At 37.6% G+C, this 27,416-nt stretch overlaps 1 protein-coding gene across 2 annotated transcripts in view; it reads right to left on the bottom strand.

Moving 5' to 3' along the window:
- The window catches only part of macrod2 (mono-ADP ribosylhydrolase 2), a 432,443-nt gene that overhangs the window by 236,641 nt on the left and 168,386 nt on the right, over positions 1 to 27,416 (bottom strand). For both annotated transcript variants that reach the window (XM_075476803.1, XM_075476812.1), the window contains exon 5: positions 12,190 to 12,306. In XM_075476803.1, coding sequence (XP_075332918.1) covers positions 12,190 to 12,306 — 117 coding nt within the window. The remainder of the gene's footprint in view (positions 1 to 12,189; positions 12,307 to 27,416) is intronic.

Here is a 27,416-nt window from a genome sequence, read left to right as displayed (position 1 = left end):
ACTGCAGGCCCAGAAGCAATTTTGCCTGTGTTTAAAGTTTTCCCTGGTCTGTTGTTAACTGTGATTAAAAAGCCTTTATTTCACAATTTCAATCTAATTTGTGAAAGTACTGATTTCCAAGATTCAGTCATGCCATCATGTTTCAACTATTTTTCCCTGTGTTGTTTTGTCATTTAAGGGTGGAAAACGGAATTCCCATGAACACAAAATCAAACAACCTCTCTGTATAAAATCTATACACAGGTGCAAAGGTATCCATACTTCAATTGCCTTGGAACATATCGATTGAGACAAGACTTAGATCACAGTAGACACTCCATCAATACCACAATGTTACCAAAAAGAAAAACATTTTCTTTTTATGGAGTCTCATTTCCGCATTTCTTTGAAGTGGTGCTCCTAAAAGAACACATAGGACCCTGCAGATTGGCCCTGCTCCCCATTAGGCTTTATAGTGAGCCATGTGTGTTTTTATGGGAAGGTTAATGGTTTTTAAGGATTGCGGCACAGTTCTAAATCTGTGGCATTAAACCCATGAATGGCAGCTCATCCAGGGATATGCATACAACACACACAACTGCATAGCCCAGCCAATGTCTCCAATCCCCCAGCATCCTCAGCAAACAGTTTCAGGGATGTTTAAGGAGAAAAAAAAAGACAAAACCTGTCAGCGTTTACAATCTTAAAAGCCTAATGAGCGGAAGTAACCATAGCAATTTAGTAAAAAGAACATCAAAGACTAGGCAGCAACTATTTAGGCAGGCTGTATTCATGCATAATTAGCTGTGAAAATGGCACTACAGGAGTCTCCTACTCCCTGTTCTTAATTAGTTTTTATCCTTAGCCTGGGATGAGAGGTAAACAAAGCCATCAGATTAAAACTTTTCTTCTCAAGACAACAACATTGTCACCAGCAGAAACATGCATGTGATAGGCATAAACTGTGAACTGTTGTTCCTGAGGAATAAGTGGTAGTGTTTGGTTTTGGTCTAAGTAACGGTACAAGGAAGCATGACTCCCAGTTTAACACTGCAGCTTTTTAAAATAGAGCATAAACGCGAACAGAAACCGCTAAATATGGGTGGGGGGTCAGGCTAAGGAGAAAACTTTTCACCTTGAATCTTGTTTTCAGGCACTGACCAACATAACCGCATCCAAAGTTTGTGAGTACGCTGTTCTTTGTAACAATATTGATTTCAATGTGATAAACTGTGTTGGTATCGACATCAGCTATTGGCTACAAGTATTTTTTACTGAAGCCATTTTCAAACATGCTCTGTAGCCCTGAAATGTAGCGCTGATAATTTCCGCAGATGTCCCAGAGAGGTGACATGTAAGAACACAAATATCTGAAGTATTCGCCTCAGACTTCTTGCAAAGACTTTTCTCCCAGCTCCCTAATAATACCTCTCAAAGGTCGTCAAGTGACACGATGTGCGTATGCATCACTTTGTCTTCATTAGTATTTACTTTGACCAAGTGTATCTTCTAACAACAGTTGCTGCTTTCTACTCATTTTTTTTTTCTTTCTGTTGCTTTCTGCTCACTTTATGATACTGTTGATATATGGAAATACATGTGGTAAAAACATCAACACAAATAGTTATCAAAGAGACTGATCTGGTATGCTTGTGCTGTTAACAAAACACAGCAATTGCCAATTCCAAGATTGAACTGTCCGTACACTCTACAGAAAATATTCTCTGTTCATGTTTGAAAATGACTTTAATTAGTTACATAAATCTGATTTAGATTGGTTTTATAATTTGAGAACAGTGTATTTAAAATTAAAGACAAAATTAGCAAAACTTTTTTTCTAATTTCACAATATCTAACTAGAATTAGTACTGCTGCTATAATATAAAAATATATTCAACATGAAATTTAAAAACAACCAGAAGAAAAGACATACTTTGGCTGCCCCAACACTTCAGAAGTCAGGCCTCTCAGTGTGTAAATGTGCCAGCACTGGGTGACGAGCCCTTTATAACAACGGCTTTCATTAAACCAGGCTTACTTATGTATAGATGGGAGCTGTGTGAGATGGGAAGGCAGGACTGCATTAGAGCTGCTGCCACATTCAACTTCAAACCTGACCTTCCAGTGGTCCCACATCACAAGTCCCCCTGATGCGTCACTGTCAATTCTGCAGCTCAGGCACGCCTTGATGTCCCCCCGTCTCCGTGAAACAACCAATAAACCACACAGGCTGTAAATGCTCCAGCACCCCATTACTCCAAAGGCCTCTCACCTCTTATTTTCAGCCATTTTGGGGGAGAGACCACCATGCTTTCTTTCTGCAAGCATTTTCACCATCAGTTGTGATCCACCCCCCCAAACTCCCCAACCCCCACCTAGTTTCCTGGTGATGAATGACCGTTGGCCGTCTCACTGACAGCTAGGCAGCTGATGCCACATAATTACAGTATCACCATTTAGGCAAAATTACCAAATTACTCCAGTCCTCAAGAGGCCTGGAAGACTGACAGGCCAGCCAACAAAGGAAGCACAAATATCTGAAAAGAGAGGGACATAGAAAAATGCTTAGGCTTTTAGACAGGAGTAGAGATATTAAGTTTGGTCTGTTCCTTGCAACTGCGGCCAACGAGAAACTAAATAGTGGGAAGAAGAGGGATATTTTTTAATCGGATAAATAATGATAAAAAAAGAAGGAAGGGAAAAAAAGTTGCTGGTCTCTCATTAAAATGTCTTCCTTACAGCAAGGTGTGACACTTTCTTTTGTGCAAATCTTGATTTGAAAGTTAACTTTTATGAAAACCTTTATATTCTAACATAGGTATGACTGAAGTACAAGACAAAAACCTTTCAAGAATCCAGACTATGTGAGAAAATCTGTTGAAGACCCTGTCTGATGAATGGAGTGGGCATGAAGAGATGAAGTGACATTTATGATGTGAGTGCTTAAAGGAGAGCAGTAGAGATATTGACTTGGCACTGTGTGTATGGTTGGGACCATGGTGGGGTTCATCTAAGCCCCATTTATTTATTTTACAAAAAGGATTTATTTCGCTTAAGTTTTGACCCCAAAATAAAAAGAAATTTCTTTTAACACTCACGCTGTGTATATTTGATCAGTTCTTGAGAGAAAGTGTACACTGTTCAGACATCTGAACAAAGGGTTAGGCTAACCACACTGAAATTACCTACAAACTGTTTTTGCGTAGATTTCTCCCTGTTTTAGCTTTGAAATATTAGAATCCCTTTGTGGACTGGGATAAAATATATGACAATAGATGCCACCAAAAAGAAGAGAGATCATTTTTCTCTGTGGAGCTTAAATTGTACCCAAATTAACAAATTGTGGGCTGTCCCATGGCCATCTGAAAATGTCAGCCACGCTGTATGCGATGGGGCAGAGACTACTTTGATAAACAAGCTCATCAGACTGATAATGTTCTTGGGCGTAATTTAATCAGAATGAGCTGTGTGTCACTTACTAATAGTGGGTACTTTGCTGTGATTTATATGTGTTTGTTGAGTGGAAAGAGACAGAACAGACGGCGTGGTCTCCCAGATTAACTAGGTCATGGGAAAGATTCCTCACACCCTATCAGGGAGAAAGATTTATCACAAGCAGATGATTAGTATTATTAGCACAGGTGCAGTTACAGTAAACACCAGAGACTCCTACTTCTTACTGAAAGGGAGCAGTTGATAAAGGAGCTGAACTGAAATGGGGACTGTCTCCCAAAGGTATTTTGCATAACTATTACCCTACAAAATACAATGGAGCTTGCCCAAATCTGATGCTGAAACAAAACTTTGACATTTTTAATCACACAACAACCGTGCTGGACCTCAGGGTGTTTTATGGATGCATCTAGGTCATATAGTTCATATGTGTAGAGTTTTATATCTTTGTCAGATGTACAAGATATCACTTAATGGTACAATTTATTAATAAAGGTGTGTGAAAAAAAAAACAATTACGTATTTAAAAAAGAAAAAGAAAGAAAAAACTGGTTCTGTGCTTGTTCATTTAATCCAAGAGTAAAAATAAATATTAAACGGGTTTATGCTCAATAAAATTATGCAAAAGAACCTGGTAAATCTGATGATATAAAGCCTGATGTCACTTATTCCTAAAGTCAAAATTTGCCATTACTAAACCAAATTCACTGATGACACAGAAAACCTTAATTTTGTCTTGGTCAAACTAAAAAAAAAGTGTATTCTTTAGCACATGACTGTTTCAGCAAATCAATCTGAAGGATATACAGAAATGAAAAACTAGCTGGCCTGTGGGCCTGTTGTACAGACCATTGAAGCTTCACTGCTATCAATACTACTGTGTAAACTCATATGAAAAGACTTCTGATGCTAAGTACTTAATTATTAGATCACTATATGTGTATATATATGCGCCAGATGCCTATTTTATACCTAGTTTTGAATTTGCCCCATATTATGTGAAAACAATATTTCTTATTATAATTTCATATTGATAAGATATTTGATGTTTATTTGATTTCATGATTGATACAATTAATAATTTAGGTTAAAATCATATGTACAAGGTCAAATGTGGATTTAGAATAATTACAGGAAGTTACATAGTAGATCTTTAATCACTTTAGAACTCAGCGCGAGGTGCCTGGGACAGTAGGCATTATTAGATTGACACGGCAGGTGGAAGGTTGGTGCCTCACGGTTTTCTGACCATGCCGTTACCGTGCGTGGTCTGTGGAGCCTTAGATTTAGATTTGTAAAAGTTTAGGAGGCATATTTTCGTTTGTATTCATTTATGTTGTTTTATTTGTTTTAAAATAAAAAACACAAAACGTGACTTCGGTGGAAGATAAGTTATCCTTTTTTTTGGATCCTGGAACACGCGTCAGCCACAAAGCTCCAACCTATTAAAAACTTGGTTTAGTTTTTTCGAAAATACTCTACAATATATTTATTATCAATATCCGCAGGCTTCCAGCAAGAAAAAAAAAATTGACAAGTTGTGCTTCGCTCTTGTGAAGCTGGAGTGCTTGTCAGAGGACTGTCAAGAAGTCACTGTAGAGACTGAATGCTAGCTCAGTTAGCTAAAAACTGAGGTTAGCATCCTGTTTTAGATAAGAGAGTAACCCAAAGGTCTACCAGCCTCTGCATGCTCAATTGATTAGTTTGTGGCTGCACACTATCAGATTGGAATGGGGAAAGGCAATACACCAAAGGCTGGAATCTAAAACCTTACAACTGACAAGTTAGAGTGAACAGCAGCTCCTTATGAAAGCCAATGACAGCAATTTCTCTGGAGAATTCACAAAATAACAGATAAGAAATCAGAGGGAAACCACATTCATACAGCACGTATATGTTCCATTCATGAGAAAGTATGGCCAATTCTTGTATTGTTGACACTCAGGACACAAGAATATAATGGAGAAAGGCCACTGTTGTGACAGCAGCGAGATGAAACAAAATACTCACACCACTGATGGTATCCAAGTAAGATTCATTATTAAAAGCATTTACTTAGAGCTCAAAGAATAAAGGGTGGAGGGAGAGAAGCAAACAATAAACAGTACAAACATCTCAAACTGTCACTCTAAAGTAGCCGAAGGGAGGAGAATAAAACTAATTTTAGATGAAACTGGGGAGTGAAAATGCCCAACCTCTATCTAAGAGTCTCTTTGGAGCATTAACTTTCTCACGCAGAACTCCAGTATGAACTCTAAATACCTTCTAGGTCTACTCTGACAGCAAGGTCTGAAATGTGCAAGTGCAGATTAACCCACAAGGTCTTTGCTAAACGTTATTAGTGTGGGCCTATGGACCAGCATAATAACGATGGGATTCAGTCATTTCTATTGGGTAGTTCAGCCACAACTTCACAATCAGATGTGACACACATTTAGATAACAGCCCCTTAGTCTATGTATAAGTCATAATCGAACAGATAGAGTGAACAGATCATTTATCATTTTCAGTTTGGTTTAAATAAATTTATGTCAAATCAAAACATAATCAAAGTCAGGGAACTTCCAAGGAACTTCGCACAAGACATTTAAGAATTAACAATATCCTTGAGAGAAACCAAACTATTTACGTTTAAAGTGGACACAGTATGATTATTTTCAGTCATTTAATTCTAAATCTTTGGCACATCTAGATTAGCTTTGTTGACAAGGATGTCGGTGACCTGTGAGCGCACTCTATCTTTGGTCATTCCAGTCAGGAAGCTACAATTTGTAAACAAAGGAAAAAAACATGCCAACTCCTAAAATCCAGCCGTACATGTTCGAATCGGATCCAGAATATGAAAGTGAGCAACATGCAACCTATGCTTATATTTTAGTAACTCAGTGTTTCTGAGCCGCTATAGAAGCAACAAATGGATATTTTCAGTTGCTCCATGAACAATTACCATAAAGTACAGTTAGCTGCCATCAGCTGCCATGATGAGCTAAAATGTGTTTGTACATCTAATGCCAACACAGTACAGACATTTGAAACAGTTTCACTCACCGCTTCAGGTTCAGACTTTGTGAGGTGTAGCGAACAAATTCAAGCATTTTAAGAACCGAGGTGCTGGCCAGGGAACATCCTACCCCCTCAGCAAAAAACACATTTTCTGGAAGATTTCTTCAAAACAAAAACAAATCCCAGTATTCAATGACGTAGTGGTGGATCACTGGTTTAAAAAAATCCTGTTAGATAACATGCACGCTCCAGCTAAGTCTTGATCATATCTAAGCTAGTCTCTTTTTACAGTTTAAGCTATTTAACGGTGATAGTTCATGCAAAGGTAAAAAAAAAAAAAAAAAAAGGAAAAAAGAAACATAAACACAGAGCATAAGATCAAAGCTGTACTTGGGTAATAGTTTCAACTATAGTATCTAAAAAACTGTATGTTTGTATGAAAACTACGCGATATATTCCTTCAAGGGTTCCGGTAAGTCTTTTGTTTCTTTAATTATATGAACATGTTTTGTAGCCACCTTTTATAACACCTGATTGAAACAAAAAGAGAACAAACAAAAATGAAAAAGAAAACAATGCCTATAACACAAGAAAAAAATAAATACCATATGAAATATATTTTGAGCTCTACAATAAAGCACTTGAACAAGCAAAGACATTGTATTAGACAATATCTACATCTCAGCCATTCAATCAGCTCATTTATCTCTTCATCAGATGTAAATGATAAAGCTGCTACTGTGGAGTACTGGCTATCATCTACCAGAAGCAAAACCACCACAGTACCACAGTAAAAGTTCTATAGAGCAGCTTAAATAAGCTGCAGTCTGCCGGAAAAGGGACTATAAACTTAAATGTGAATGTAAATAATGGAGCAACTGTGCACATACTGTACATACACAATCATAATTAAGTGATTTAACTTGTCACACTTGACATTGTATTTTAATTTGACCGGTAATCCATGAAGAAATGTGTAACTTATCTAACAAGAGGATAAATTGACAATTTCCTTGCCAGCTTGGTAAATCAGTTTTTTTTTTTTTTATCTTTACTCTTTGAGTCTTTTTGCTATGGTAGGTGGATAATAACTGTCATTGATTAATAATACTAGGCCAGCTCCATAATAATAAGCCCCACATGTGCATAGTCTTCTTAAAGGAAAGGCTCATTTGCTGCTGGGATTCACAGCCTAAACTGCTTAGTGAGATGTAATGGAGAGTAATTTTCTTGTCTTGAAGGGAAAAAAAAAAAATGATGAGGTGTGTTAGCCGGGTCATTTTCCACTGCCTTAGAACATCAAATTTCCAAACAATGACAACTCTGATTTCAGACCACTTGCTTCCCTCCCCGTGCAAAGTAAGTAAAGTGAGTAGTTTTCCAGAATACAATGAGGTCTTATATTGCTTTTCCAGTTATGGTGAGTATCAGTTTGAATTGTAATTTCTCTATTTCTTACAAAATGATATATAATCGCATAGTGGGTGATATCTCCCGATAACACCAGGAGAAATATCTGAGTTCATAGCATGGTGGCTTCTTTCCACGTATTGTTGGAAAGTCAAAAGATGATGAATAAAGTAGTACAAGGGTAAGCCTAAACATTGATTAAAAGGAAACTGGTTTTCAGTTTGTTCTGAATTATTATAGTTTTAGACTTCCTTTTTCCCCCAGGTATATGCAGCGGAATGGATTCCAGTGAGGGTTTTCCCAAAGAGGAGCACAATCTCCCCCAAGACAGCAGCATAATGTCTTCTCTGAGGAGAATGTCTGCAATGAAAATACTAAGTAAATAGTAAGCACTCCATCTGTCGTTGTTCCTCTCACTCTTGGAAGAGTAAAAAAAAAAAAAAGTCAGCAGAATGCATTTTGCTTTAAACAAAAATGAAAGCATGTATTGACATGCTGATACATATGAATTTCATTTAATAAAGGAAAGAATTAGGTACATCCTTTAAGTTGTTTGCAGTGCAACATATATTTATAAAGCTATACTAAGAGTACCTGAAAGAACTGAAATAATTTAATTGCTTGTTGTAACCACAAAAAGTCCACTTTATTTATTGCAAATTTATTGTAATTCCACTCGTCACAAGATTTCATTTGTTTGATCGCTGTATCAGTTGTAACTATGGAGTTCTGAACAGATGAAAAAAAGGAAGGAAAATCAGACCACTGTTTCTACACACCAATCACTGCTGGAGCTTAAGAGATGGAATCTATGGTTAATAAAAACAATAGCACAACTTTTACGTTTTCCTTTACATATTTTTTCTCACTTAAATACAAATAATGATCAATCTACTCGCTGTACTTACCAATTTTATCATACAAGAATTCAAATAAAATGTAAATTGTGTATGTATAATTCTTAATTAATTCATTAAGAACGATATAATTATAATATATAATTAATATAAAAAATAAAACAGAATGAAATTAACAAGTTATTAACTCTCAATTAATCTCATACACAATGCAAAATCACTGTAATTCACAGCAGGGTTCTAATCTCATCTTGTGATGTCTGCATGTCACATGGAAGAATTAAGGCAAGTTTAGAAATGTGGAAGCTGTTGTCTTGTATATTTACTTGTATATTACTGTTCAGTGGTGAGGGGGTGGACAGATGCAAGGCATCGGAAATTTCCATGCAATGAATAGTTGTTTTCCATCATGTCAGCTTAATATTAAGTATGTAGGTGGAACAAACATGTCAGAAACAAAAATGAGAGTTTAAAAGACTGCAAACAGTGGGTAGACCTTAAGGATGACAGCATTTATAAAGATAATGCAAGTGGCTGACATTTTCAAAGAAAAATGTGATAAAGCTGAAGATGACAGTTGGAAGATGATACCAGCCGAGAGTAAAGATATGTTTTATACCGAAAAGCTCCTTCAAATACAACCTGTTCCTGGAAAAAAAAAATGGAATCGATAAGAAATGATCTGCATAGAAAGATGTTTTGTTCTGGGATAATAACGACAGCAGTACCTAAAGGCAGTATGATTGCTCCCAGGTGACACTGGAGGTTATTAAATTGTCACGGAGCACCCTGCTTTGGAGCTGAACACACTTGAACTGGCTGCCCACAGGACTGACTCACAGTTTATCTGCTCCATTTGTTTGACATCTTTACGACATAACGTATTAACACAACCTAATTTCATGTGAGCCTCAATGTCTTCTTTTGGCTGTCTCGCAGAAATCCTTCAGGGTTAGGTTAGGACTGCTGGGACATTTGTCTCGACCGAATTACACCAAGTGACATTTCTTTATGTTTTCTAATTCGAGTTTGCAAGAAAAGAACCTTGTGAATAAAGTTTAAAATAAAGTAACGGCGACAATGATAGAAAAAAAAAATAATAATTGAGATTTTTAAAAAGCAAAGAAATGGACCAGCATACAGGTCATTAATTCAGGACATTGTGCCCAAGAAATAGTGGACAGGAAGAAAAAAAATTCAAAAAGGAAACGCAGCACGATTTCTTATCATTTATGTCATGACAATAAGAGTTATGTGGTCTGTTATCTGAATAAATCAGGGATGAAAAATCAATCAAATTAAGCAACTAATAGCTCTTTTAATGTGTATCAGATGAGATTATACTGTCTAACAATATAACAAGTACCAATCATATTCATCATACCACAAATATCAGCTCTTCATTATTTCAAAAATGCTTTTATTTTATCTATAAATGATGACCAAAACATCTTCACCCTCACCAAAGAATCCAACTGTTTTGTACTGTTCACAGTGGCCCCGGGTCACTGGTGACCAGCGTGGAGGAAAAAACTGTTTGCTCTACGGCGAGAAAGTAAAGACGACAATAAGTCTTCTAAGATTTAAGGAATTTATGACAGAATAATAAATTAAACTAGAATGAACAACCAGCAATAGTCAGCAATGATCATCAAACAGAGTCAGAGACCAAGTCTCACTATTTGGCCAAATAGGGTGCAGCATCTTTCAACCACAGGGGTTATCAAGAGTCTGGTAAACCCACTGATGCCAAGATCGGTCCTTTTATACACCATATTTGACCACGTACACATACTTGTCTAGACAAGTCAAATTCCATCTTAAGTACATATAGCACGCTGGAAAACCAAGCATTATTTGCTCAAGTTGTACATGCAGTTCAGTTGTATAACAATTCTGGGAAAAAACAGTTGCTCACTAGACATGCATAAACTCATAAATTGCATCTTTTTGAATTTTTTTGTAAATCAGTAAAGTTTAAATTAATACAAATGAATTCCAAGAAAGCTGCTCTCGTTCATAAATTTTTCTTTTTTTTTTTAGATGACTAAACATACCGGAAAATGACACAAAAGACTGTCAACTTACTGTCATCTAAAGCGTTTCCAGATAGTCACTTTACGCCGATAAAAATCGTTTTAACCACAGCATCACCTGACAAAAAGTGTCAGTAACTTAAAGACGTCTGTGCAGTGCATTTGCCTAGATTGACATGTGCAATGATCTTCCACAGAGGAAGCTGGAAGAAAGAAGATGTGGGATTGAGTACATTAAAAACATAATTCCCTGATGTGATCATATTGACCAAACCACACAGAAATAATGCAAAAAGTAAAGATTTCTCACGCATTATCATAGAGTTCTGAACAAGTGCAACGACAGAGCAGTCTCTATGCCACAGTTTTCCCATTGACCACCACAGGAATCCCAACAATTTTCAGTGGGTTACCTTAATTTGTAAAATCTTGACTTTAAAACACACCAATTCCTAATTTGAAAAATGGATACATTAATAAAACAAAACTATTACTTCAACACAAAGAAAAATAAAGCCCACAAATGCATTATGATCTGACCATTTGCTGCAGCACTTTTTGAACTTCAGCATCTCTCAAGAGCCATCGTGAAAGGGTGGGATACATATTGGCCATGAAGACATGGGGGGAGTCATTCAAAATTCTCCAAGAGAAATAGATGCGAGACTCTCGAACCAGTAACCAGCTATAAACAGTAAGAAAAAAAGTCCCTGGACAAGGACAAAATATTTAAAACAACAACATAAGATGCATTATTTTGTTAAGAAGCTGTTCTTTGGAAGCTACATAATTACCTATTAAATCTATCAAGTGTAATGCATTTGGTGCTGAAGGCATAAATACTCAGATTCCCTTTTGTAATGACATATATGGAATAAAACAAGGTTGTTTGAATTCCTGGCAGCATTATGAGATTCTGATCTTTGCATGTGAGGCTGCAATGTGTGATAAGCTGTCAATTGTGTGTTGTATTGTGTTGAATTTCATATTCAGTGGTCTTTTTCCATAGGGAGGTTTATCAACTTTATATTTTCATTCTTTGAGCTTAGATTCTCTTCAACTTTCAAAAAAATGTCAAAGCGTGGGTGATGCATATTTGTGCATGTGTGTCAATGTGTTGGATTAAGACCCTAAATTTCAGAGCATCCTCACAAGTCATGCAGCCCTATGGCACCAGATTTTTTTTTTTTAAAGTCACTGACGCTGCCACTGGTCTGCCAGCTGGTCCATGAGAGTTAAGTTTGAGAATAATTGTCTATTTTATCAAACAAACAAACAAAAAAAAACATAGTAACAAATAATACTTCATAGTACAATATGACAATGTTTACCAATAAATCTTAACCATCAGGTAATGAATCCCTTAATGGCTGCTTAGAAAACATTCCTGTAAGGCACTTGTGCACACGTCATAGAGCAATCAAAAAATTATATTAATTACTGATACTCACATTTTGCTGGGAGATCATAGCCGCAGGTGATCTTGGCTTTGCCGGTGTCACAGCCATTCAGTGAATGACACTCTTCATACAGACAGGAACCTGCTGCTTTGTGTATGCAGCCATCAACTGAAACACACACAAAACACGGTAAGGTCTACCTGAGGAGGAAAATGCAAAAGTAGGCACAACTACATATCTCAAACAAGCTGGGTTAATTAGCAGTTTGGGTTCTTTATCGTGTGAAAAGGAACAAGCAAGAACCAGTTGAAGATTTGCCAGCTAATTCTGGTAACAGAATCTTTAGGTTTAAAAATCGCCTTCCTTGCTCTAGTTTTCCTCGTTGTAGGGAGGCTGAGTCTGCTGTAGTGTGCTGTGCTTGTTGCTGGTAAATATTGACAAGCTTAGGAATGAAATTAGCTAGGCTAGGATCTAATAACGCCTCCACACATAGTGAAAATGAGACTGTTCTTCCTGTAATCCCTCTCATCTGTCAACAGCAATGTAGAGTAAGATCATTAACTGTATTTTTTGTCTTGCTCCCGGTGGTGAGTCTTTTACGGTTTGGATCTGTGTTCTGATTCTGTCGTGTTCCTCGTTGATGCGTGTGTCCTGGTTCTATAGAGACCCTGAGCTCCCACCCCCCTCTAAGGTTTTAATTTTACCAGGTTAAGGGCATGATACACTTGATTGATGGCACTTCTTACCCAAGAAGGCAGAGAGATAGAAATCCACATTATCTGTCTCTGAAAGCCTGACATCCCTCCAAGAGCATGTTATCAATCACACTGAAACATCATAAAATCCTCCTCGAGTTGTCCTGTAAAAATCCTCACAAAGCATTAGAGGATAACAGAGCCAGGAAGAGGAACAGAAGCACTTGGACAAACAGACGTCTCTTTTTTTTTCTTTGTATTTTCTTGGTTGAGAACTGACCAATGTGGGGGACAAGCCTCTAAAGCTGGCTTCAACTCAAAGAACTAAAATAGTTCAGATAGTGTGCACAATATTCATATATCCCTATGATGTTCTGAATAAATACAAAACATCCATCCAATTAGTATCTTCATCTGTAACACAACAATAATTCATGTTCAAAGCAAAGGTAAGAAAAAAAGAGTTATACACAATCTTAAAAAATGTTTTATTTCTTTATGTCGTCAACAAAGACAAAATGTCTTTTGATGAGGGATGGTTCTTTTTTGAGCTCCTTCTCAGGGATGAGTCAAAGACAACAGCTGGGCGGAAGATTTTCTAACTCTATCAATCATCTTTAATGGACTGAGGGACAAGCAGTTGACAGAGAAGAATCCTGATAGCGTTTCAAAAAAGTAACACGAGTCTGACAGTGATGTGGATATGTGGAGAGATTGCTGTGGTGACAATGAAAGCTACTTAACACAACACAGAGCAGATGTAGTGCCGGCTGTAGATTTGGCTTTTTTTTATAAGATCCCCTGTGCTCGCAAGACTGTCCATGACCATCAAAAAGGCTTATTTGCATCACAATTGCTTCTCAACAGCTCTTAAACATGAATTGCTAAGTGTAAAAGATTAAACTGAAAGCTCAAAAGCATTTTTGAATTGGTTTTTAATTCATACACACACACAAACACTCTATGTATATCTATCTATATATAGATAGATATATATATACTGTATATACACATATATACACACACATCCGTCTTGCACCAGACTGATAAACTGGTGATAGCAAACCAACCAATCGTTATGTTGGTCTACAAACAAACAAACTGTAAAAGAAGGCTTTAAGGATAGTTTTAGCAATTCCAAGTAACAGAAACATCACAAATAAAGAACATGAGGAGCTCAAAATGACTGATGGCTAAAGTAGTTGAAAAGATGTGGAAAGTAACGGTAACATTGGTATCAATGGTAATTGGAGCACTCAGGGCCGTGACCCCCAAACTGGGAAAATGGCTCCAACAGATCCCAGGAATAACATCAGAGATGTCTGTCCAGAGAAGTGCATTTCTAGCAGCAGCTAAGATACTAAGTTGAAACCTCAAGCTCTTAACTACCTGTGATAGAGGACCTGTGCTTGAAAGGGTGAACATCCACAAGAGGGAAGAGTTTTTTTTTCTTTTTCCCCCAACAAAGCTGGTGTTAAGGTGCACCAATTATAAAGGAGATAAGATATGAGTATGATGCATTAACAAAAGCTTGTTCTTTTCATAATGAAAAAATAAGTTTCTACAACTTGAAAGCAGGCAGGAAAATATCATCAATGCCTCCCTGCAACAGGAGTAAACTATCATCTTTTTATGGTCATATAAAACCAGCTAGGTTAGGAAAAAGTAATACTGCCCTTCTCTAGTTTACAGTGTTCCCAGAGGAGCACATTCTCCACAGACACTTCCACTCATCACCAGCGAGCATGGTTGATCTCTTACCTATAAGCACCTTAGGAACCCCGCCAGCAAAATAGGGTCCTGTGCTTCATCTCAGTAGATGAAGAAAAAGATTGTAGATAATAGCTTCAGCTTCCATTTTACTGCTCTCCCTGTCCACCATGTTGCATAAGCTACTTTTTCTGATGATACTGAGTGTGTCACTGTGCATCTAGAGGCATAGAGCCCCTAAAAGCCTGCAAATATGTTCACAGTGCCTGGAAACAGAGGAAGAGATGCTGAACTGATATGGCTGCTGGCCAGAATCTTGGATGGTAGAGCTACAGATTTAATTTACCTTCTTTACCGGTGGAATTTAAGAGGTGCATTGTGGGTAATAGATGTGTTTATTGTCTGTGTGTCTGAGAAAGACATAAAGAGAGGGGAAAGGAAGCACGGAGACAGAGATAGGTTTCAAAATGCACTTTGTAATCTCAAATTCAATTGCAGAGCATATTCTGTGTGAGGCAAGCCAAACTTGATTGTGAATACTTTTTGTGTCCATTACTTAGGCAACTAAAAGCAGATCTGAGTTCCCATAAGTGGAGATATGACCCACATGCAATTTGACCATCAATTTATTTTCTCATTTAAGTTGGATTTCAGCATTATTCCCAGCAGATTTCAGCATTATGTATGCCTGCAACATTACAGTCTCAGATTCTCATTAACCAAAAACGCCATGTACATTCACTTCAGAAAGGAGGACACATCTCTTTACTCCCCGGTTGTTCAGAATGAAACATTGTGGCATTGAAAACCATAGAATACATTGATTTTCTTAAAGGGTACTTTTATTTATAAGTGTTCTTGCTACTTCAGATAATATGCATATGTAAATTTATATATCAAGTGAACCCCCATATAGCAGCTCCACGCTTTAACCAAAATAGAAGTCAGCTCCATGTGTCTAATGAAGCTTTGTCATCATCAGTAAACCTGCGTGTTTGAGTCATCTTAAAAGGACTCCTTAAAGTCATTAAGCCTAGGTCCCTATTTTATTGTACTTAAATGCCATAATTACATTCAAATGTTAAATCATCATGCTGATGATGCACCTGCATCATAGCACTAAAACACCATCAAAACAGCTTCTTTCTCTCTTCTCCCTGCTTTCAGACTGATACACATGTGAAGTCCTTTGATGAACATGTGCTCATCTATGTGATGCACAATCTGAGGTGAGAAGTGTTATATTTCAACTCCCATTAAGATTTCCTCACAGAGGACATTTCATTTAACAGGCTTAATATTCAGGCGGCAGCATCTGCTTCTGTCAAACCCACTACTGGGCTTCCTCAGCCCCTGCTGAAAAATATAACAGTTAATACCTCATCTATCTCTCCGTGCAGACTGCAACTGCTTTAGGCTGGGCCTATGTGGGACAAAACATTTATTCATCTTCTCTGAGTGCCTTGCTCAGAAAAACTTCCCAGAGCAGCCACTCCAGCAAGTCCACACAGCTAATGAAGATAACTCTGAGCGGAGGCTGGACAGTATCCCTCTGAACACATAATGGAACAAAGGGGAGAGCAAGAGACAGAGGGACAGACATATTGAGAGAGACAAAGACGATAAGTGTGTGTGTGTGTGTGTGTGTGTGTGTGTGCGTCTCAGTCTAGAGCAGTTTGAATTAGTTACTCAGATGTAACCTTGGCTCCTGCCATTGTTGAAGGCACCTCTGCCTTGTCCTCTCAAGGCTCAGTTCCCACATGAATGAGAGACTCGGCAAAGCTCTGCTTACTCTCCCCGGGCTTCTCCAAAGCAGCCTGAAAACCAAGGGCTTTCAATCGCTCCCTCAGACACAATGAATACCTGCTCTGCTCTCATTACAATACCCTGCTTTTCAGAAATAGTGTCAGCAGCAATTTTCTCTCCTAATTATTTTCCACTCCTCAGAGGGTTAGGTTCAGGACTGGAGCCAGAGGAGGCAGCACAGGGTGGGCAAGAAGAAGAGGGGGTGAGCTGGATTTTACCTGGCAGGATATGAAAGGAGTATGAATATCAGTCCCTAATCTACCAAAAGGGAATTGTCGTCTATAACAAGGTAGACCTAAACTTTAACCTATATGGCTACCTTTGTGGGCAAGGCAACTCGTCATACAGACAGGTTGGGGAATAGGAATCAAATCACAAATACTGTCCCATAAATACTGTACTGAGGCTTGATGTTTTACACAAAACCAAAACACATTCTTGAAACTTTTTAGCCATATATTGCCTCTCACCTATTTTGCTATTGTATCCATGGCAACAACATATTTCCTCTCTCCTCCCAATACTTGCAGAGCTGTACACTTATCAAAGCCCCGCCACAAATCCACCTCTGATTTACAACACCATTTTCTATTCAACTAATTTCACTGAAGGAGATAATGAGATGGATTAGTTGCTAATCAAGTGCCAATCAGAGATCTGGTTGAGCTAAATGTCAGGCGGAATATCGTGGAATAACCATTGTGGTTACTCCCTTGTGATACTGGATTATGTGTCCTAATCACAGTAATTTTGGATCCTTTCCCCAGGAAAGGATAATAATCTCCATTTTACCTATAATACCCCAGGTAAACAAGGGATTTGAGCTAATAGTGTGCACGGCAGATAGTCAGACGTTACTCACTTTTGATTCCTCTGACCCAGCATGTAAGAAGGGACCAGACTGAATGACACAACAATCACATCTAGTGGGAAGCCCTCTTTTACCATTACTGCCATTCAGCTCCAGGTTGAGAATATTTCAACAAAGGTTGGAAGTATTTTCTGTGAAACAGCGTTGAGCTATAGTTACAGCTTAAACTATTACATATTTATGTTTATGTTACATATAACATAACATTATTTAACATAAACATGATTTAACGTAAACAGACTAAATTTAAACCTCCTCTAAGATACTTTAAAGTAAGGCAGTATATGTTAGGTTATTAATTTAAGTAGCATAATTGCACCTCGCAGAAAAATTTCTCTTCAAACTTTCTGGACACAGCATCATGTAGTGGTGAATGAGTTAAGTGCATGTTAAGACAGATTAATTTATTAGCTTGACAATAATTTAAAAGGAAATTTGTTTTTCAATTATTTTGCCATTCGTTGGAATAATGTGAAGCTACTGAAATAACTCTGTATATCTACAGTATAATCATTATTAAATGGTATTCATACATCTTGAAACTAAATTTTAAAAACCAAAATGGATTTGAGAAACTGAAGTTTAATGTATTAGGGAAACACTATCTTCATGTTGTAGTTCCCAGGCTGTGAAGGAATGCCAGGTTAAGTTACCACAGCTCATCTGACACCATCATTGGAAGTCTGGAGTCTAACAGCTGCGGACGACTCGGTGCCAAACCCCAGCCGTGCTGAACTCCGAAGAACAGTGACGGCCATGGCCCTCACATTTAAAGATGTTGTTTTAACAGTTTTGTGTTGATGTTGTGGCAGTCATGGTCTGAGGCAGCTGAGTCCCTCTGTCCCCAGCAACTAAAATACACCATCTGTATTCTTTACATGAAAGGCATGTTGTCTATTCTTCTTAACGCCAGATAGATTGGCACCACTTTTGAGTGGTCTAATGCAGTGTGTCTTGAGTACGGCGAAGCTATCAAATAAATCCTTACTTTTATTAATAAACTTGAGATTTTTTTTAATAAGCATAATGAGTACAACTGCGTGAATTTTTGTTTTAAATGTAATAAATTCATGAGACATCAAGTGCTCAAAAGATTAATCAAACTAATTGTGACAAGCTGCTCAGTGTGGTTTTCTAAGTCTATTTTTATAGTATGCATGTTTTGGCTATAATGATCTGTATTTTTGCAAAGCCCAGGTCAACTGTACACCAAAATGGATTCCAATGAAGAGATGATGTTCTGCCTTCAACTGAGCTCCATTAATGGTGTAACAAAATGACTGGCTCGAAATCTCTGGATGTGTAAGTGACCAGCTAAATGGTATCATGATATAACTTTACAATAATATATAACTGTATTTCGAGTCACAGACTGCATCCTGTGTCATAAATTGTAAACAAAGCTTACAGAGCGCTTACCTGCCTGATAGAAATCCACCATTTGCTTCCTCTATTACTCTCTGCCTGGGTCTCAGAACCTTTCATTTCTAAGTCTGAGATTCACTAATAATCACAGATAAACACAAACCTCCTTTTACAGCTTCCTCTCCCTCCTTCAATATCACACTCATTTTTCACCTTTGACTCTTCATCCACTTTCTTATTACAAACAAGCACTCTGCCACTGAGGCTATTATCGCCTCGTCTCCCAGGTTAGATTACCTTTGGCACCCAAGTTTTACCCTTACCGTTGCGCGAGGGGGTAAAGGAGAGTGTACACCAGATGATGTGAGAGACCAGCTTATGTCTATAATTGTTGGTGAAAATACTCATGTATTGTTTCTTGCTTCACAAGTAACCCTGATCATTAAAGTTTCTCTGAATCATTACACAACAAAAACAAAAATCATCAAATCATTACTATCATGTCATAAATGCCTAAAGGTTAAAGTCTTTGTAGAATTTAAAAAAAAAAGTTTTTACAAAGGCGTCCTTAGGCCCTGAGAGGAATCAAAGCATTTATGAACAATTTAAAAGATTATTAACCGGACCGACATTACTGACATGACAGCTAATTCCCTCCTGTAAGAGATTCTGACATCAAAGAGATCTCACAAAGGGGTCTAACAGAGCCGTACATCAATAGTACAAAGGTACTCAACATGTAACCCACCACCAGGAAACATCTCACATCAATAAGCTCGCTCTCCATCTCAGTGAATGAAGTGCAATTCTGTTGCTACTGAAAGGTAAGGTAAGGTAAAATATACTTTTTCAAAAAATTTCAAAACATAATCCCACTGGTGTCTATTAAAGGCTTAATCTGGGCTACACAAGGAAGTCAAACCTGAGTCAAAGCAGATGTGAACTATTGATTTGCTATATTCTTAAATGATATCAATGTAGACCAACCACTCTCATAACTTTCCCATCATTGAGAATTTAGCATATTTTAAATTACATTAAAGATACGAGTCTGAAACAATTAACAAGCAAGCAGAATTTCTGAAGCGAAGGAATATCTGGAATCAATAGAACAAATACACATTTTCGAGACATAATTAAACATTGCCTCCTGAAGAAATTGACCTCTTTGAGAAGTTAGGCTAATAAGGGACACATAAATGTTGAGAAAACATGGCTAGAAAACACAGCCCCCGAGCAGATCCTGGCCAATTTCATCATAAATTACTTCCCTGCACAAAGTTCATCTTTTGAGTTACCCAAGAGAGCCTGCTTCATGCCGGTAAAGGATGGCTTTTCTAAGAACAACCTGGCTAGAGGTGAGAGTTGGAACAGAAGCACTTTGTTCAAAACATGCAGTGCTCTGAGAAGCAACAACAGTAGACAGGACGAGACAAATGCATGTAATTATGGAGCAATCTGAATAGCCAGCGTTAAAGCTGGTTAGGAGAGAAAACAAGCATGGTTGCTCCTTCAGACTCTTGGATCTCTAGGCCAAACGCTCTGGCAAGTCCGTAATTGCGGAAATGAAGAAAGATGGAGATTTTCAATGAAAGGCCACTGCTTTGAATTAGAATGCATGAACAGCTGTTACTATTATGCATGGTTCTTTGAGTTTGCTGGTACAACACACTTCTTCAGTAAAGCCTACAACCATGTATAATACATTAACATGTTTAAAGCAGCACAAGATGCATGCCCAATTCAAAGAATTATGAAATTAAATGTCAACATAATTTTGTCATTCTTGATCATTAGCATGTTAAAGTAAAGGATGTGGATTTCAGCTGATAAAGGACTCTGACAGCAGGCTGCAGCACATTGAACATCATGATTTTTTTAGAAGCTGGCTTTGTGTGAAATGTTCTTTTTTTTTTTAATTGACTAAGTTGAACTTACCTTGGCTATATTAGCTTAGCTAATACTAGTATAATACTAGTATAACCTTAGCTAGCTCACTTGCTTATCAACAACTTGCTCAACCATTGTTAGAAAGTAACATGGAGTGTCATTTAAACCTAATGCCATGTTCAATTCATTACAAACAGTAGAGGAAGAAATGTACGGTGTATGGCTATTACATTTGACATTGTATGTTATCAATGCCATCCATCCATCATTTTCCATATCCACTTAATCCAATTTAGGGTCGCAGGGGGGCTAGCCTATCCCAGCTGTCACTGGGTAAGAGACACAGTACACCCTGGACATGTGAGTATTCATGTGAGTATTCGTCCACTACTTTTAATGTGCATTTACAGCTCTTTATTGTAAACAGCAAAAAGTAAAAACTCAAAACATTACATTGAAATATAAGATTTGGAGGGGGAATAAATTCAATAAATAAATCTCTCTGCACACGCAGCACAGACTGTAACATTCATATAAGCTTTCATTTTGCAGAGAGGAAAAATGAAGGCAGATGAAAACATCCCCAGATTACACTGTTTTAAATAATTACATAGCATACACTCATATGTCATATTTTCATCAGTAACCTGAGTGGTTTTTAATGTTTATGGTTTTATGAAATGTAAGTCCTGGTTACATCCCATTAAAATCTGGTAAATAAGTGTGATGTATTTCAATGGAAACCTGAAACTACACATTTTACAAAAAATGTATTGATAAGACACAGATAATTAATATTATCAGAGTATAATTAACAGAGTTCATTTTGACATGACACCAAAAGTTAGGGTGATATACCTCGCTGTAATGAGAGGTATTCCCAGAGCAAACATGTGCCAAATCAATGATGATCGACTCGCTGTGGTGACCCATGATAAAGGGAGAGGCCGAAAGAAGAAGAAGCCAGAGAAAAATTAAAGGATAAGACCGGTTTTTTGACATTGGGCCCTTGATTTCACATTATAACATGATGTTCTACTCACCCCTGCTTGTTGTTGAACATTTGGAGCTGTTCCGAAGATATTCGCGAGGCGTCTGGCTGCTCTCTTGAGATATTCGGCCATGAAACGGTTTCCTATGGGCAAGCTTATACAGGCACAAACTATGCTGTTTATAATTTATTAATTACTCTACACTAGCACTGATAACGTGGAGATGCGTCGCTTACTTAAAAAAATCCGGGTTACTAATTTTGAATTTTAGCCGAATGAATAAATAGGCAGCAGGTCTGTGGGCTGTCTGTGGCAGTAGCACGACGATGACGTCAGTAACACCCACTTTACGACAAAAAAATCAAAATTACAATAACCCGGATTTTTTTAAGTAAGCGACGCACCTCCACGTTATCAGTGCTAATGTACAGTAATTAATAAATTATAAACAGCATAGTTTGTGCCTGTATAAGCTTGCCCATAGGAAACCGTTTCATGGCCGAATATCTCAAGAGAGCAGCCAGACGCCTCGCGAATATCTTCGGAACAGCTCCAAATGTTCAACAACAAGCAGGGGTGAGTAGAACATCATGTTATAATGTGAAATCAAGGGCCCAATGTCAAAAAACCGGTCTTATCCTTTAAGGTTAAAGTTATGTTTTGCTTTACTTGAAGTGGGATTGTGTGAGGTACTTATGAGCACCTAGTGTCGTAACCGCAGCAGTCAGAACGCTCTCTAGTTGGAGAATCAGGAAAATTAAGACAGAAGTAGAGAGTATTGTCACCATCTAAAACTACTTAAAACTCAGACTTATAACGGTTCGATTGAACACTATATTGTTGGTTTCTCCACTAGTTCACTTTGGCATTATATTTTTAATCATCTTGTGTAGGTAGGGCGTAGTCGCCCTCAATGATTGTTTGTGGTTGCGCACTACCTGTGCAACACATCCTTTGGACCAAGACACATGTTCTTCAATTGAGAAAATATAGTGCCCATGTAATTACTTGGCCGTTAAAGTGAAGCTCTATAAAAATCCACAATATTATTGTAAATTCATTACGTTAGACTAGTATTTAGGTATTTAGGCTGTTTCATTCATAACAAAGACATGATAACAGGGATCAATTTAATCATATCCTATAAAAACAAATCAATGAATAAAACGACTCTGTGTGCCTCATTGCAATAAAAATCATTATCCCTCACTAACTCAAAGTAGCAAACAAAGAGAAACAGGTCACTGAGGCCAAAGCCCGTGATAGCCAGCATGGATTCCTTTTCAGTGATTTATCTGATGGTGCCCTGACAACTTTCTTGCAGAACACCAAAGTGTACTATCTATTAATTGAGTCTGTGTCAGCACGGGAGAGATTAAGCTTCCACAGCTGCCCACTGAAACGTCTACCCTATGCCCAGCTGTGAGACACAAATCAAAGGCCCCGGCAATAAGGCGAACCGGCAAATCACAGAGCCCACCTCCACGAAAACACTAACCTCAGCATTAATGCCCAACTATGATTGATTACTTGGTAAATATCTCTGCTAAGATACCTGATGATAACAATTAACAAAACTTGAACATATTCTGATTTTAGTCATCGCCAATTCTATAAAGCTAGATAGCGGAAAATATTATTTGTGTTCCTTTAAAAACCTACAAAAAACACAAAAAGCCATTTTCGTCTTACTCACTGTGATCATGTTTTGCATTTTTTGATACATACATTCCATGATCAGAAAACCCTAAACAGCCGGCTCCTCCCCACAGCCTTAAAGATTTGTTTTTCTTTTTTAATACACTTGTGTGTTATAGGAAAGCAGAATTGGTGAATATTTTTTCTTTCAAACATTTTCTTTTTACATGATTTTTAATAAGCATTAAATCCTGCATCAAATGACTGCAGTGGTCACATGTATCAATCAGCTCTGGTCAGCATTGATGCAAATATTTTTTTCAACTAATTTCCACAGATGCTAATTTCTCATTGACACATGTTTTAACACCATAACCAACTGTAACGAGTTATATGTTGGCTATGATATTAAGCATAGTTGTGCAGTCGAGTCAAGGTGCATTTAGATTTCGACCTGGCCATTTAACTGTACTACTGTCCTTGTTCCAGTACATTTCATAAGTGCTATATGCTTTAATGTTTTTACAAAAAATATGCTTTGTATTCTACGTGCTTATTCTTTGGTATTACCAGCTTCTTCTTCTTTTGTTATCGACATCTCTTGTTATTTCCAGGTAAAAGCCTGGGACTGGGACTGGAACTGTGGAGCATGTGCCTAAACCAATTTGAGTCTAGATGACATCAAGAGTCTGTGTTGTAACCCTCAGGACACAGAGTAAACATGCTACTACTGACAATGGGAAAGGATTTTATCAATTTGTTTTAGCAAAAGTACCCATGTTTTGAAACCCAACTTAAAAGTGCTTCTTTTTGCATTAAAAACTACATACATCTCAAAAAAATACAACAGTGACCATGCTATTGACCCGACGTTTAAATATGACCATGATTTGCCTTCTGACTCCCTGTCCATCATAAATGATCTTACTGGGCTTTTACTCCCTAGATTCCATTGCATCAAAAAGCCTTGAGTAGACCTCTGGGGTTCATCAGTTAAAGCTCATCAATGCCTCTACTTGTAAAGGCTATGTGTGGTCTCATTGCTTAACTGGTGGCCGTGGCCTGGCTCCATGATGCGAGTATCCTTGCTGCAGAGCCAAGGATTAACAGAAATGGGGCTTTTATAATTATACAGTCATGATTCCAGGCCTTTCCTGCTGGTCCTTTTAATTAAGTAGATCATTTTTCCCTGGGGAAGACTGGCTTTAACATACTTACCGGCTATTTGAAGAGTGGACTTTTCTCAGTAAAGTGGCAAACATTCTAATTAATCAAAACTATTATTTCTTTGATAAATTAATATATAAAATCACATGAGAGTGTAAACCAGCACTGACTGTGATGGAAAAGAATGGTGATCGATGGGGATATGCGAATGAGACTGCTGAAGCTTTCTTTGCTGCCCCCACCGACCCCACTGATAACTGTAAAACTGGCCCTATCTGTGAAGGGCGGAGATGAATCTTGGAGGGTAATAGTGTCTTCTGTCACTCGTGCTTTTGTGAGTGACAGTGACAAGTCTAATAATGAGAGAGATGGCTGGTCACCCTTTCATTCAACCATTTCACTGAAGACACCTATCGCTGCTATCCACTGGGTAGTCACGCACCCATGCAGCGCCCATCTTGCTCTGAGGGGGTTTTATCATTCAAATGGAACGCTATAATGGCCTCTACAGTGACAGGGCTGGGAGAGCTGCTTGTTCACAGCTTGGCATACTGCCCATTAATTTTAAACCCCAAAGTGACTTTTATGATGTCCACAAGCAAGAACAGAAACAGCTGTGAACATGATAATTTCAAAGTTTTTTTTTTTTTTCAACAGATAAACACAATGAGTCAACATCATTTTACACTCAGCTGGGCACAAAAATCAACTTACTATCAATCTTGAGAAAAGCTAGAAAAATGATAAGCATATAATTCATATTCAAGATGTTATGGTTTTGAGCTAGCAGAATAGTTATTGCTACAATTACATTACACTTTACTGAAAAATAACTATCATACACTGCTTTCTGTATTACAAACTGGGAGAGCTGAATATCAGACATTGAGGCTATGATGGATGCCATTGACCTTCCAGAAATGATATGTAGACTTACAACAGAGTATGCTCCGTCAACTCTGAAAATATTAGTTATCAATTCTGACTTTAAATCTCTCAGATCAGCATTTATGTCATTGAAGCGAAGAAGCAGCCGTGATGGATATAGGAGCAACATTCTTTGTTTTGGAGCTAATCTCCTGATTTCTTCACAGCCCTTAAGCAGGTCATGATTCATTTTTCAATTCTTTAAATGGATAGGATATAATAAATCCATTTATGGCACAATTGCTAATGCCATTAAATAGAAGATTAAGATATCATTAAAATCTGATTATTTTCATACCATGGCTGACTGTGCCTCAAAAGGGGAATACACAAGGAGTGGGAAAAAGGAAACTGAAGACATCAATGAGCAACTTTCCTTCATTATGTGTATAATATAACACAGGACAATAGAAAAATAACATCCACTCAATCCACTCAATCTCTTCCTATATAAAGACAAATTATTCTAGCAGCTAGCATAATATAGTTAAGACAAACAGCATAGCCAGACATCTCAATTTCAGCCTGTCAGAACCAAAGTTAAAACAGACAATGGTAATGTGATCTGCTACTATGTACAGAGTTCCAAACTGGACTATCAGAATCCCAGCCCTACAAAAGACTACAAAAAAAAAAAAAACTGACCAAAATTACCTCTAATTTTTACTATTTTGTTCTATGAATCCTCAGTGGAGGAAAACCTTGTTTGACACTTTGACAGGACCGCACATGCATGTCGGGCCATACCAGCAGCCACAACTCATGAGCAGGAAATAGAAGGCACACCAAGTGAATGAGCCTACTCACTCTGGTGGGAACATCTTTACATGCCTCTATCTTCGAATGGCTATAACTAGCTGCTTGCTAAAGTAATCAAGTTTCAAATGTTGTATTAAGACGTTGTGTTGTGGTCTTTTTCATGCTCCAGCAACAAATCTTTACAGTGTGAAATGACTATTAAAACTTGGGACAGCAAAGAAACCTGGCATGGTCTTGGTAAACACCAACCAACCAGGAGCTCACACAAAGAGAGACGTTTGGCTCTTTTCATTCCTTGGAGGCTTTTTTAAGGAGACAAGACATGTTTTCACATATTTTATCTATGCAGTATATTCAATTCACATTTTAAGGGGGTGTCATTTTGAAATCACTGTTTTCAAACAGTTGTACAGTATCCTATTGAAAAAAAAGGTGTTTCTGCAAGAGTACAGACTTGAATAAACTCTGACAACAGACAATGTGCTGTCTCACTATTACTCTCTTTAACATGGCCTCGGACTCCAGCAATATCAGCCATTAAGTCAATTAATGTCCGCAGGCAAAAGTCCAAAAGTGCTGTAGCTCTAGACAGCAAATATCAAACTACTTTGCCATAATGTTCAGGAAACTTGTTCAGTCTTTGTGCATGTCAATAATGTGCAGTTTTAGTTATCATTTTTGGCATCTCAAAACCTATAGTGTATCAAGTTTAGAAGATGGAAACAAATCTCACCTTGAAAAAACAAAGACAACTAAAATAACATATAAGGCATCACAGCTACATCAAAAACACGTTTAAACTAAAATCTGTAGAGACTGAAGCAACAGTTTCAACATTTCCGAATAAAACATTTGTCATTGTTTACTGGACAGTGACATTTTAACTATTTGCTTGCTTTGCTGTTATGTATTAACATTTTACATTAGGGTGGTAGTCATTGTAGTCTGTTATATGTCTACTTTAATAATGCTGAATATATGAGTGATTAAGAAAAATCTTGGCAAAGACCTGCATGGAACCACTGCAATTGTTAATCATATTATTCATTTTCTTCATTACTATACTGAAAATATATTCCTGCATTTATTCAAGAAAACATCCCTGTCTGATCTCTATGAAGCATAAGCATAAAAATATAACTTTCACACACACTGTATGACATATAAGTATGTCAATTTTCAGTTTTAAAACTAGTTGCACTAACAGCAGATGCAGCAGTAGTAGCTAACAACAATGAGGCTCACCATGTCATTTGTATCAACAAGCAAGATGTGCAAGATACAACAAAATGGCAACTGTTGAGATAAAAAACAAAACATAAGAAAACAAATGCCTCTTAGTGGTCAGCGGACCATTTATCACCAACATGCCATGAGTGATGCAGCTCATTTCAAGCCTGCTTCAAATGTTTGTCTAGTGGCCAGGTGTACTGGCACTCCCATATTAATGAAAGGGTG

The sequence above is a fragment of the Odontesthes bonariensis genome, chromosome 2 (assembly GCF_027942865.1).
Source record: "Odontesthes bonariensis isolate fOdoBon6 chromosome 2, fOdoBon6.hap1, whole genome shotgun sequence".
NCBI classification, from domain to species: Eukaryota; Metazoa; Chordata; class Actinopteri; order Atheriniformes; family Atherinopsidae; genus Odontesthes; species Odontesthes bonariensis.
The sequence above is the reverse complement of the archived record's forward strand: the minus strand, read 5'-3'. Positions and strand labels throughout refer to the sequence as shown.